Source organism: Cupressus sempervirens, chromosome 3 (genome assembly GCF_028749045.1).
Source record: "Cupressus sempervirens isolate cs-2001-9-10 chromosome 3, ASM2874904v1, whole genome shotgun sequence".
NCBI lineage: Eukaryota > Viridiplantae > Streptophyta > Pinopsida > Cupressales > Cupressaceae > Cupressus > Cupressus sempervirens.
The window spans coordinates 237,845,240-237,860,404 of record NC_143120.1 but is presented as its reverse complement, the minus strand read 5'-3'; the positions used below and the strand labels follow the sequence as shown (position 1 = coordinate 237,860,404).

Sequence of the window (15,165 nt, the reverse complement as noted above, 5' to 3'; positions counted from 1 at the left end):
TAATATATTTACTCTTAAAACTTAATATGTGTTCTAGAATGCCCACGAGATGTCAGGGATTCCAATTTCACTGTCTGAGCTCAAGAACAAAATTGGTCTGCTCAAAAACGAAATTAATATCGTACGAAGAAATACAGCAAGACTTAACGAGTGATGCATGAACAAAAACATAAAACGTGGGAAAGTACATTTGGACGCGTTCACATTACACCTGTACATTGAACGCATAGTTGGTCAATACATAAATGTCTATATATAATCAATGTATCCATGTCTCTGCTATTTAATCTACATTCCATAAGTCTTAATGACAATCTCATCTAATTGCTTTATTTTGAAACCATTGATAATTCTTTTGTTCTGCTGGTAAATTCAAATGGAAGTACAGAAAGCCCAAGAGATGTTTAAGATTGTATATCCTTGTGCTGCCTGCAAGATTCGACGAAGAAAATGTGGAGATAAATGCCCACTTGCTCCCTATTTCCCACCAAACGATCCTTATAAGTTTTCACTAGTAACCAAATTATATGGAACCAGGAAGATTGTCAAAATCCTTCAGGTACAAGATGAATGTATTTCTATGGTATAGGAGAATATATCCTCTTAAGTTTTTTCTTTTCTCTGATTTGATGAACATAGTAGTCTTTATTATTCACTCTCACATAGTGTAAAAACCTTGACTGAATGTGTTGGTGGTTTTTATGTTGATGCTTTGTTATTGCAGGATATTCCAGTTGGGAACAGAGGAGATGCTGTGAATAGTTTGGTGTATGAAGCAAGTGTTAGAGTGCATGATCCGATCTATGGCTGCAGTGGTACAATTTGTAGACTGCAGAAACAAGTATTAGAGCTGCAATCACAACTGGAAACCACACAAGCAGATCTGCAGAATGCACAGGCTAACTTTGTGTCTCTCATGAATGGGTTCTCCAATTGGGGTGAAGCAGAGAATGTTTTTCCTATCACCCAAGGTTTGGTACAAGACAACGATGAGTTCATAGTTTTGTAGGATGATCAGGATATGTTTGGATTCGAAGGCACAACCTACCCTTTTTAACTTTTCATAAGAAAATATGAATGTTTAATCAATTGCCATCTGTAGTAGTTGGTTCGCTCCCTTCATATCACATCATTTTTTACTGAATTCCTCTTCCATTTTTCTTTTCTATAACATTGCACAGCTTTTGTAGTTTGAAATAACATAATTTCAAATTTTACAGAACTTTTTTCTTATTATTCATACAAATTAACAATACTCGGTTGTTTAATTGTTCATGTACATATATACTGTGTACACGATAAACATAATTATTCTTATATATTGAATATCTAGTGCAATATATTAGATTAAGTAGCTAGTGAATGTTAAATGGCAATATACAGTGGAGAATCCTCTTCGAGAATGCGGAGGGATGAGATGGAAATGTAGGTACTTTGCACAATAGGAGGGGATGAGGATATTATTTGCCCTAAGATGGTACCAAGATTTATCTCACTTATATAATGAAGACATGCCTTATGTACCAAGGTCGTAATATGTTCACTAGAATATTTGACGAAATTTGACTAAGAATAGTATGCACAAGTTGGGGCAAAATTACTTGATTCATTTTAACTTGATTTATCTCACTTATATAATGGAGACATGCCTTATGTACCAAGGTCGTAATATGTTCACGTGTCTAGAATATTTGACTAAATTTGACTAAGAGTAGTATGCACAAGTTGGGGCAAAATTACTTGATTAATTTAAACTTATTATTGAAAATTAGATGGACAATAAATCTATGAATCGGGAGGACCTTATTGAGATCTATCTAGGTTTTGTGTTAAATTTTATACAGTTGTGTACCAAGTTTTACACAATGGAAGCAATAAGAATCAATTGAATGAAAAGTTAGAACATTCTTTACATTATCATAAACTCAATTAAATGGCCACCAACATACAAAATTGCATTTGAAGAATAAATGCTTGATTATAGAATGAAATCATTTATGCTAACCTTCAAGAGGTTATCTCACTCTTAGCTATCTAGCACCTTGGCACCAATTCTACGGATCAAATATATTATATTCTAAATCCATTTCAAGAATCAAGTTGACCTAGAAAGATTACATTTTCCAATGAAAGGAAAACATATTAGAGAATATAGATTAGGTCCCAAAGCAACAATATATATCTTCATCACATTGATGTGAAATGAAGAACATTCCAAGAGATACGTCAACCAATGACCAAAGAACATAATGATATGATTCATTAATTTTCAATAATTGGAAAATTACATTACAAGATTAAAATACTCCAACTATCTATTGGAACATAAAGAACAAGTACGTCCTACCAAGAATCCATGAAATCTCAATCGCAAAGAAATGGATCAAGATATAAACATAGACACATGTTCAATATGATGCGAAGAATATATTACATGGTTAACATGATCAAATGATCTAAACTAGGGGAATGCTATAATAAAATAAGAAGCTAAAGTATACAAGAAAATAGAAAGAAAATATTTTTCATTTGACACAAGATTTCTAAGAACCAAAGATGCCCCTCCATCATCCACATAGAGTAAGTAAAAGTTATTCTCTCACTTTTATGTAAAAGCATAGCCAAGAAGATCTACCTCTTTATCATAAACCCATTGATAATCCTTGACTAATCTTTCCTTCTATTTGACAACCTATATTAATTGTATGATCTACCTCTAGTTCTTCTTCCATCTCCGCTACCCAAAATCCCTTCAATCTCATTCATCTTCTTCTTAGGAAGCTATTGCTCAACATTTTAACCACTATCATCATTAACAAATTCTTCATGGTGCTCATATAAATCTTCAATGTTGTATGTAAGTGATATATTCATGTCTTTTCATAATTCCACTTAATATGCTTGAATTAAATCTCCCCAAGATAATAATATGTCTGAACTTTCTCATTACCATATTACTATATATTCAAATAAGAAATATCCCCTTTTAGAAATATACTATCATGCCATTTCCTACTTGACATTCCTTATGCCTCATCCCCTTGTCTAACTAATACTTTTTATTTAAGTTCTCTAAACTCTATTAGACCTTGTCATGTAAAAACTTCATTTAATCTCCAACTTCAACATTTTCCACTCTTTTTATCCTTGTGACTAATATCTCACTAATATAGTAATGCCTTATGATTCATGCCTATAACAATCTCAATTGGTGTCACTTTTGTACTCCTATTTAGTAAATTATCCAATGAAAACTCTTCTTGAGCTAGAAATAAGTCCTAATTTAATTTGTTCTGTCCAACAAAACATCTTAGTGAATCTCCCATTATTTTTTTGTCAAATGTTTATAGATGAAATTTTAAGCTAAATCTTAACACCATCTTCATCTTCTTCCAAAGTAACACCTAGAAGCAACTAAAATATTTACTGTCCCTTTCTAAAAATATAATCTTAGGTAACCCGCACAATCTTTCATTTTAATTTGAAAATAAATTTTCTATGTGTACTACAATAGTTGTCTTCTTACAAGGTATGAAATGTGACATATTTAAAAATCTATCTACAAATAATATAGAGTAATTACCACTTTTTGTCTTAGGAAACCGAAGTATAAAATTAATGTTAATGCATTCCCAAGGTCTATTTGGCATTCTCAAATACATATAACAAACATTCTTACTAGTACTCATAGAAGCATGATAAATTCATCAACTCTAAAAAAATTCCTTATATTCTTAAAAATATTAGCTGAAATTAAGTCTTTCCAAATCCATTATCTTGTAAATATCAGAGTTTATAGATAATCCTATATAGTTCTTTTAGTTAATAAGATTATCTATCATTGAACTTGCATTAACTCACAATTGATTTCCTATAAATAACACATTGTCTTGAATGAGTTCAACATTTTGTAGAGGTGCTATACATATTCTCTCTTCCATCATGCAAATCTTAATTTCCATACATTGACAAACATCCATAGCAATATTCCCAAAATAATATCTATCATGATAAGAGCCACTCATAAATTTCAGTCAACATTGTTCGCTTACCAATATCTAAGGCTCATCCTTTATGAGGTCTATCTAATAGTGTTCAAGATGCTTCAATTTTTGTAAATGAAATCAATCTAGATTATCCTTTATGAGGTCTATCTAATAGTGTTCATGATGCTTCAATTTTTGTAAATGAAATCAATCGTATAGAGGCTAGGTTATTTGAACCCTAATGGTCAATGATCACTTCCAAAATTTACCATATATTTTCATCTTGTCTTGAACAAACTCCTGCTTAGGAATGGTTATTTATCCATCTCTTGATGATGTAGGGATTTCCTTATATTAGGGCATCCCCCTCATTTGGTCCCATTAAATATTGACTTATTGCTTCCCAAAAATAGGCTTGCCTTACTTTGTATTTTATCATTTGAAAATGGAAGGACATATGATTTAATAAATTTTATCTCCCATCCTTTATTGATATTATGGACCTTGAATTTTTTTCTTAATCATCTTTTTTTGTGTTTCTACCTCATATCTTTCACTTTCACCAATGCACTTTTTCAAGAACTCAATGCTAGCTCCCCATGTAATAGCCTAGGAATAAGTTGACTTAGGTTGACCTCTTATGAAATAGGTAAACCTAGGTTAATCTATTCTAAAATAGGTTGACCTAGGTTGTCTAGTTTTGAGAGGATTTTAAATCCTAGGGCTTTTTTGTCTTGGGGTTTTAAACTATAAAATTGGATAGTCCTATTATGTTTCTTTGATTTTTCATCTGAAAAATTGTATAAAAAGAATCACAATTACCTCATTTTAACATCCAAAATCATTATATCAATCACGCATGCAATTTCAAGCATTCAAAGCATTCAACAATTGAAGGATCTTTTATGACAATTTCCTCTTCCAGGTCTGGCATTTTTTTTTTCCATCAATGGAGGATATATACATTGAGGAATTAATCATCTTCCACATTGACACCAATTTACATCCATTTCTCTATGATATGTTTTTGGTAGATCCATTACATTCATGGAGATTTCCTCCATCTTTCATTAAAAATTCAACATCTACAACAAACAAGTATTTCATATATTTTTTGACAAGGATTTCTACAATCAAGGAAAATTCCAACATGTTTTTATATGCATCCTAATTAGACTTAGTGGTTAAATTTGTCTACTTTCTTCATTATGGTTTTATCCAATATTTTTCAATGGGGGTTTGGGGCCAACATTCACATGATGGGGTCAATGGGAAATGCCCCTTCTAGGGTTAAGGTGTAGCACCCCTTGCAAGGTCCAAGTAAAATACTCCAATTAGGGTCTAGAGGCATCGTTAAAGGTGGGGTCCCAAGCCAAAAATACTTTTTTTTTTATTATAAAACACATTGAGAGTTATTTTTCTGTTGGAATACACATTCTAGTCCTAACTTTGTAACCATCACAAAGCTTCCATGAAATGCCTTATGGTCAAGAATTTTATGATGTACAATAAATTAATATCTTCTTGTACTTGTATTTAGTTGCAAGGGGTTGTAGACTACAATCAAGTTGAAATTGCTAGATAATAATATTGGATTTGATGTTTGGTGGATGTAGCCCTAAGATTGGATGAACCATGTTAAATCTTTTTTCGTTATGTTTAGCTATACATGCTTTATTCCTTTATGATATTGACTATGTTTTTATATAATTATTTCTTTGTCTCTCTAATCTTGAAGATACATTTCATCTTGCTTTCTTGTATTTATTTAAATATTAATATCAAGGTCAATTTCACAATCTAGAGTTTAACCAAGGCAAGCCCTCATCCACCTAAAACCAAAAAAAAAAATCTTTACTATGCATTGGATAAGGATAGACAAATTGTGACAAAAAAATCTAAATGTTGTGCATCAAAGAATTTTTGAAGAAGTTTGGTCAACTTTGCTACTATACCTTGAGAATGTTGTGGCTTCACCATAAAGAATTTTGAACATGTTTTACTAGGTCAATATCTTTCCAAAGCCCTAATAAAAACAATATTTTTTTGCATTTTCTATGGTGGTTATGAATAAACAATCAAATGTTCTATCACTGGTTTAGTTCCATTATTTTTAGAGGAAAAAAGATACATTTAGAGGTGAGTATTTTATCATTCATTTCAATTTTCAGTAGTTGTATACATCTAGCACATAGACCTATCTTAAAATTCTCATTATATCAATTAGCTCAAATGCACACCCACATGTTTTGCATCTTTAATTGAAACCTACATTACACAAAATAGGTCTTGCTTGCATACTTCCTTGATATAATTTTAGTTTGAGATTAGCATCCCTTAGGGTTTAATGTAATATAAGTTGAGTTGTATTGATATTATGTTTGTAATCTCCATTTTCTCTTGTATTGAATGGATTAGAGGGAAAGTTTTTAGGTGGTGAATTTTCCTAACATTATTTGTGTTATTAAACTCATTAATCCTATGTAATTTTAACCACTAAATACTCTTAGAGTTCATCATTCATCTCTCTTATAAATAGTTTTTTCTTAACCACTTAGATATTGTCTATACTCTCTTTAGTATGAACTAACTTCTTCTGTATATTCCTTATCTTTTTTCTAATCTACATAAAATCTTCCTCTAAAAAATACTCTTCCTCTTTGATGTGTTTATTCTCTTCCTCATTTTCTTTTTTCTTATATTTTTCTTTTCAACTTTCCTTTGTCCTTTATAGCATATTGATAAGCCTTGCTCACACTCTATAGCTTGACTGAAATAATCTCATATTAATTTGATACTATTATACAATTAAGATAATGTATAATTCTTTTAACTTTTTGCATGATAAATAAATGTTTTATACATATCTTGTATAATTCCTCTATATAATCTCTTGCAATAGATTCTTTTTTATGTACGCTAGATGCAACTTCCTAAATTAAATCCATTTATAGTGAGAAGATGAGAACTTGACCCTTAATTTATTCACCATACTATCTAGTAATTAATTTTTATCCACATCTTATATCTTCTTATTAGACTGCAAGTGTTCCCATGATAAGGAGGCATAACCTTTCAACTTTTCTTTGTTGTACTTACCCTTTTTATCTTTACTTGTGGATTCATAACCAAATAACTTTTCCATGTCTATGATTTGATCAAGAAACACATGAATCTACATTTCTATTATAATAAAATCTAAAAGGAATCTTTCATCTACTTGATCAGTTTTTGGTGCTTCCTCCTCAAATGATTCTTTACGCCCACTCACATCATTAATGTGTATACCTCTTCTCAAAATATTTCCATGGATTAAAATTTAGATGTCATTTATTCCAATATAACCATTATGGTTTTATCTACATCCCTCCTTCCTATAATGATATATTAACATGTGTGATTAATATTTTTGGTTGGAAACTCACATTTCTACTCAATAAAAAGTTAATCTAGCATACTAACACCTTTGAAATAGAGATTCAACTTTCCTAATGAAAAAACCTTCATCTTATACCAAACGATGAACTCAAGGTAAGAGGGTCTTTAAATAAATTCTACCAAGTCAAGTAGCACAAGTAAAATAATCAAAAAATGAAAATAAAAGTGTAAAATTTGAGATCATCCTTTGCATTATCAAAATTTCATTTAAAATTAGCCAACAAAATGCAAGATTACATTCTAGGCATACATGCTAGATTATACAATGAAATCATATATTGTAATCTTTAAGAGATCCACTCACTATGAACTATATCCCCCCTAGAACCCCTCTAATGATAAAAATATATCATATTATAAATCCTTTCTATGAATTAAGTCATCCTAGAAAGAGTTCATTTCTCAATGATAGGAAACTATTTAAACAATATAGATTAATGTCTAGATTAAGTATATGAAATGCCCTCAAATATATGTAACATAAAGTGTGGTCCAAAAGAGTTGTGGAATAAAGAATGAATAAAATTGTGATATGATTCATTAAGCTTCATTAATCTAGGTATTATTTCAAAACATCATAAAACTACAATTGATTATTATCTTACATGAACAATAGAATTGACCTTCCTAGAACCATGAAATCTGAATTGCAAAGTAATGGATCAAGATGTCAAACTAGAAAAGTGTTTAACATGGTGTCAAGAACGTACTACAAGGTCTACAACAATAAATTATAAAAAGAAGGAATGTTAAGAGAAATAAAAAAAAATTTTAAAAATAAAAAATGGAAAGAAAATATTGTTTGGTTCATAAAATATTTGGTATAAGAAAGGATGCTTCTACATCAAAATGAAATTAGTGTTTATTTATTACTTTTTAGAAAGAGAATATAAAATTTAATAATATAAAAAGTATATACTATAAATATTGAATGCTCATGGTCTTACTAGACAAGAATTTGATAAAATGGTAAGATGCAATAACTACTCAAGTGATGAGGAAATATATGTCAATTCTATCAATTGAGTTAAAATTATCAATTAGCTCAACTGAATTTAAGGTTGGGTTGAATATGTTATTTGAATAAATTTGATTAGAAAGATAGTTGATTAATGAATGTATTCATTAACAAAAAGAGTTATTATGAGGATATATGGAAGGTATTATGACACCCACTCAAGATGATGTACATGATAGGATAACATGTGTATGACTATAAAATCTATGAAAACATGTAGATTACATAGGATAAGGGATCTTGGGGAAAAATAAGAAAATGAAGAGATATGTATTAAATATGAAGACAATACAAGATAATGTGTTATGATACTTTAAATTATAAAATACTTATTTGATATTGTACATAGGCCTATCATCTAGATATAAATATCTTTGTAGACCATGTGTTAGGTCAACAAGATATTAAATCATAATCTATGTTGTTAAATATATTAAAATGGGACAATAGTTTTAAGATAGTATAAAGGATCAATACATAGATAGTAAAAATAATAATAAATATATACACAAAATAAAATATAAGAAATATTTTTCTCCTTAAAAAGGAACCATGATATTTGCCTAAGCATTTTTTGTAAATTTGGGATGAAAGAAATGATGGTGGATAATTTTTTAATGTTGAAATATATATCTAGATAAAAGTACAATAATTTCATGCTATATATGTTAATGGAAAGCACTTAATTATAATCAAGTCTTATAATATTGCTAGGAATAAGAATAAATATATTGTTTTATTTTTTTCTACTCCTAGGTTAAATTGCATGGATGTAGTCTCACATTATTTTATTGGACTTATGTCAGATTTATAGGAGCATTGAGATGCACAAAAAATGAAGTAATAGGAAATATTATAATACAAAAACATATTAAACTTGAATAAAATAATAAATAACGTAATAGATACATAATAACTTAAAGTAAAACCCATGTATGATTTTCCAAAAATATAGCTGACATAAATTGTAGCCTAGACCAAATTAATATTTTCATCTAATGTAGTTATATTGTTTCTTATTAAATAAATGCAATTATTATCACATGATTATGATGGAAGATCTAATGGATAAAATGCGGGCATGATATTTAAATGACTATATAATATTATGCTTAAAAACATACATAATGGGAAAATATAAGAAGATTTTATAAAATAGAAAATGAAACATTTTCTAGTTTTGAAGATAAACTAGAATTTTTTTTTAAATATTTTTTTTTATTCACTTGTCTATGAACTACCTATAAAATAGTGTATTTTCATATCTTTTGATTATTGATGTTAATTTTGGATATATCTTTTCATAAGAATCTATAGATCTTTCTAGATAAATTGGATAGTGTTTCTAAGAATAAATTAGAAATATTGTTATCTTGAAATTTTATACCTTATATTATTTTATTTCCTATAGATTTCTTAGGTGTTAACCTTTATCATGTTGCTAGCTAAGTTTCAATTCAACTATACATTATGTCTTATTTCCACATGTCTTATACATGATTAATGTTTTAATTATAATTATATTTTTTGTTGATTATATGATGATTACGATTTATGTTCATCTATATGTTTTCCTTCACATGTGATTAGGCTCTATTCCTCTATTTGTTTCTCCTAAATTATTTTGAATACAATTGTGTGATTATTCATATGTATAATTTTCATGTATAAGGAGTGACAATGTAAGAAGTCTCTAACCTAGTAACATCTACATCGTCATTGTTGTCATTGTTTGTACTATCTTCCTAGAGAGTTATATGTGCATGTACATATTTCATTCTCTAATGAATTCTTGTAGTCACTCAAAATCATTTTCACCTAGACTAAATGGTTAAATTGACAAGAGATAATGTGGAGGCCTAACTTATTCAACCCTTTCGATAGATCAAATTCATAAGAGATGACATCCTTATATATTTGGCTAGATTATTAAAATAACAAGGTCATCTATTACCATTTGATAATTTTATGGTCCAAGATCATATTGTGTTCCCTTTATTTTATGGTGGACTTGTGATTAAAATTTGGTTTTATTTTGATATATTTGGGTTTCTAGATGATCATGGTTGACCTCACTATATTAGGCTTTTAGAAGATAATTTATATTAATGTGGTGTTGGATTTTTTTGATTTGAACTTATTAATTTGATATCATTAATAATTTACTAATTGATGCAATGAACATAATATATATTGGATTGAACAAGATATTTATGATTATATTTTCCTCTCAAATTGTGGGTAAAGTATTTTGAACCCGCGCGTGCGCGCACACACACACATGTGTATATCTATGTATATGTATGTGTATGTGTTTGTATATGTGTATGTATATGTATATGTATATGAATATGTCCAAATGAATTAATTTGTAATTATGTTACTTTATATGTAATATATTTTAAAAATTAAGAATTTAATATTTTTTGAATAAATTGATTAATTAAAAAAAAAAATTATAATATTTTATTTAACTAGTTATTGTATAACTATGAGATAATTAAATTCTTGAGTTGTAAATATAAACTTATGGTAAATTTTGAGAGATGTATTTTCATATCATTCTTATTAATTTACTGTATATGGTTTTGGTTATGAAAAGTGGTTGCTTGCCATACAAGTCCTTCAAAGGATATTAATATGGAAATATTTGACAATTTGCACATTTTTTGGGGGGAAACTAAGGAGAAGTTGTGAAAAAATGACAAAGAATTATTTGTACATAAATTTTTAATTCTTTTGGGAGATTTGATCATTTTATGTGAGGTTTGAGGGAAATTTTGATCCTTATTTTCTCCAAAACATTATTGTAGAAGTTATCCGTGTTGTTGAACAAGATTGTCTTTCTAATATTACCTTGAGTTTTTCTCTATAATTGATGAGAAGGTTGGATTTCGTTAGCATGTGGTTTTATATTAAAAAGTAACCAAAATTGGGGCAAGCCCAATGGTAAAAATTCTACATTGAGACTCAATCATAAGTCATTACAAATAGATTAACCTACCCCCTTCCTTAATATCAAAAAGCCCCAAACTAACATATTTCTATATCCAACACAATTGCAATCAAAAAATTAATGGATTAATATAATTGCATATAATCCTGACCCAATTTAAATTTGTTGGCATAAATAAATTCTAACAAGTATTAACCAAATGATTCCCATGGGTACAATAGTAAATAGTAAACATCAAAAAACTCAAAACTAAAGACAAGGATGCATGAGCTAACTCTCCTTATTATGCTTATCTAGATTCTCTAGTAAGGGCTTCAACCAATCATCAGTTAGGAATCCATAGAGGGAGTAGCTTCTCTCCATGTCCGTAACATATTTCAACTCCTCCTTAATAGGCTATAGAATTTGAAGGGTAGTGGCCATAAAATAGATGAAACAAACTAAGAAATTTGCCACCCTATCAAACATATCCTCTAGATCCTTGTTATTCTTTATTTAGGAAATGATAGTCTCCTCCAATCTGGGATGATGCTATTTTATAAGAGGATGTTTTGTAGCTTCTTTCTAAGGCATGAGATTATCCCCTTCCTTTTTCCTCCAACCAAGGGATCTTCTAGTTGAGTCTCCATAGGTCTTCCCATCCCCAAATTTAGAGGTTCCATATCAAGGTTCCTAATTGGGGAGGTGACCATTCCTTGATCCCTAGTCTCATCCCCAGTCTTAGACTTTGGGTCATTTCATTTAGTTTTAAAAATGTCTAACATATGGGATGGCATAGGGATTTAATAACCATACCCTCACAATTGTCTTCACTAGTTGTTTCCTCATCATCTTGTTCCCCATAACTCTTCCTAGTAGATTTTAGCTTGGTTCAAGGTTAATTTTTTCCTCTTGACATTATCATTATATTTTGAGCTAATCAATCTCTCCTTGCTGGGAGGGCTAGAGGGATTCTTCTCTCTTAATCTCTTGCTACTCCTAGGGATTTTCTTTTCACCCATAGCTCCAACACAATCCACATCAATAACCTTATTTTTTTCTATCTTAATCTTCTTCATAGTGAATGAGGGACCCTTATTTTCCATGGACTACTCACCAAAAGGTTACAAGGTTTGGAGAGTAGTAGAAATCATTAGTGGGGATGGGGGCCATAATTTTCATCTATAGGTTAGGAGCCTTATAGAAAATGAAGAGGTGAAATATTAGTTCTTGGTGGTAAATTATATAGATCTTACCCTCCATTCTCTTATTATCCATGTTCAAGATATAATCCTCTATGAAGTGTAATAACAAGTAAAATATATAATATCCCTACTCCTAAAGTTGTCGAGAATGGGAAAATGATAATAGTATAAAACCTTAAGCCTATCTTCATGAGTAATGTACCTCAGAATCATATAGCACACCATGTACCATGGATCTGGTAACATGTAAACCCACCATAAAAGTGTTCAAGAGACTTTGTCAATTGAAATAATTTTCTTGAACTTACTTTGTTTGTAACCCTCACCTCTTTCCTCCAATTTTTTTCTTCCAAGGAAAGACTAATGGAATTTTCAATGAACTCCTTAGTTATTTGAAATCAAATCCCATTAACACTTACTCACTAGTCCTTCCAAGAATAAAAAAATTTACTAGAAACCTATTCATCATGACCCTCTCTACATTCCATAAAAGGAATCAAGCAAGTTTCATTCTTGTAAGTCCAGGAAGATTTATCTGTTCTATTGACTTCCTCACAATCTTTGTGGCTTTATATGGGGATTATTACTCTTCAGAGAAATTTCATCTCTAAGATCTACCACTATATCTTCTAAAATTTCTAACATACCCACAACTAAAAAACCATAAAAGCTAGAGGAAATAGAAAGGACCAAGACAATCATGTTTTTTCTGTTTAAAAAAATTCACAAATATATTAAGGTTCTTAATATTTCTACCTAATACTTTGTTTTATCACATGAAAAAAAGTGAATAAATTATATTCCCAACTTGTCACTTTATAACCCCTCTACAACCATGGAATAAATGGTGTTTAAAAGGCCTTCAAAAATTGGAAAGTCTCATCCTTTGGGATTGTAAAAAATCACTCCATATTTTGACTTGGGTATTAGACATGCCCTCATCATAATGGAGTAAAATTAATGTACTTATTGAAAAGGAAAAATGTTTAAAAATCATCATAATAAAGAAATCCACCTTATAAGGCACTAACTTAACTTTGTCATCCATATATCAAAATTTTCAAAAGGTAATCATGGAATTAAGTTTTTCTTTTTTTCTTTTTGATCAAGAAATAAAATCACTATCAAAATATCACATTCTCTTTGCCAATTATGTTGCTTTATGAAAAATTCTCCATGTATAGCTGGGTTGTTAGCCACTTGGTTCTACCCTCATGATACACATTTTGGATAGTGGTGTTAATAAATATGCTCAACAAAATATGAGCATCTCTAATTATCATCATGGCATACAAAGTCATCTTTTAAACCCCTTTAACAACCTCTATAAGAAGAAGAGAGTCACCCTCAATTACCAATTTTAGAATACCCAAGTTAATAGCTTCTACCTCATTACTTGAAATCTTACCACAATTACCTACATATCCCTTAATATAATTACTTCGATCATCCTGTATGAAATCCCTACTAGCTTTCGTACCATTCCTACACCAATTTTTGGGGGGTGTCTTCCATTTCACACCTTTCCTTTGAAGAGCCTTAGTATTATCCATTTTTTCAAGTAAATGAGAAATATTCCAAATCTCCACCTAATTCTATTTTAGTTGTGACAGAGGAAGAGGGGGTGGCTTCCACTTCTAATTAAGAGTGTATTCCCTAATAAGAGTCTTAGTAATGCCTATGAAAACCTCAAGGGGGGAAATTTCTTTCTAAAAATATGATTATTACATTATTTCTATATGTTCCAATAGATATAGGTTGGAATAGATTTCCATAAAATTTTAATGAAAGGATGGTGGGAGGGGCAATTCTAGTTGAAAATGAATTATTGGGTGTCATTTTAAAAAGCCCAATTAATCCCCATTTGGTTGAAAATATTTGAGAAAACAAGAGAAGTATAAGAGAAGTAGATTAATAAGTGAGGGAAAGTTTCCTCCTCATAATTATTTAGAACATGTAGGTTAACTATCTCAAATCCACATCTCTGGAGATTGTTTATCATGAGGATATATTTATGCATTACTAACCACCTAGAAAATTTAACCTTAGGGAGCAAATAAGAATTCCAAACACAATATTAGATTTTTAAGGAACATCTCATGAGAATAATGTTATAGTAGGCTAACATCACAGTAAAAAATTTGCAAGAATTTTTGTCCCAAGTTAACTTTTCTCTATCAAGGAAGGAACGAATACAAATTTTTCTAAGGATTATCCCCAAATTCTCATGTAAAGCTTTGACCATTAAATTAATATTACCAATATTTATGCTTTTCCACTTGCCATTGTAAATTTTATTAGCTACCCTAAGACCACAGTCGGCCACACTATGATCCTTCAAGGAAGAAAATTTGGTACAAATAATAGGGGATTCCCTAATCCACCTATTTTCCTAGAATCTAACCATATTCCTATCCCCAATGTTTCAATTCATCCCTCTTAAAAACTTCCTCCATTTAACAATGTTAGCCAAGATTCATGATCTAGTAGGGAGGTTAATATTATAGAAGCATTTATTGAAAAGTCTTCCATGAAAATAATTAGCCATCATTATTCTACACGTTTCAGTTAAGTTTTAAGTTA

General features: G+C 29.9%; 1 protein-coding gene across 1 annotated transcript; it reads left to right on the top strand.

Annotated features, from left to right (window-relative positions):
- The first annotated feature begins 305 nt into the window (after positions 1-305).
- Positions 306-1,144, top strand: LOC149565740 (LOB domain-containing protein 11-like). The gene is made up of 2 exons (XM_089817249.1): positions 306-559; positions 725-1,144. The coding sequence occupies exons 1-2, from the start codon at positions 377-379 to the stop codon at positions 1,007-1,009; spliced, it is 468 nt and encodes a 155-aa protein (XP_089673375.1). The 5' UTR covers positions 306-376; the 3' UTR covers positions 1,010-1,144.
- Positions 1,145-15,165: the final 14,021 nt, after the last annotated feature.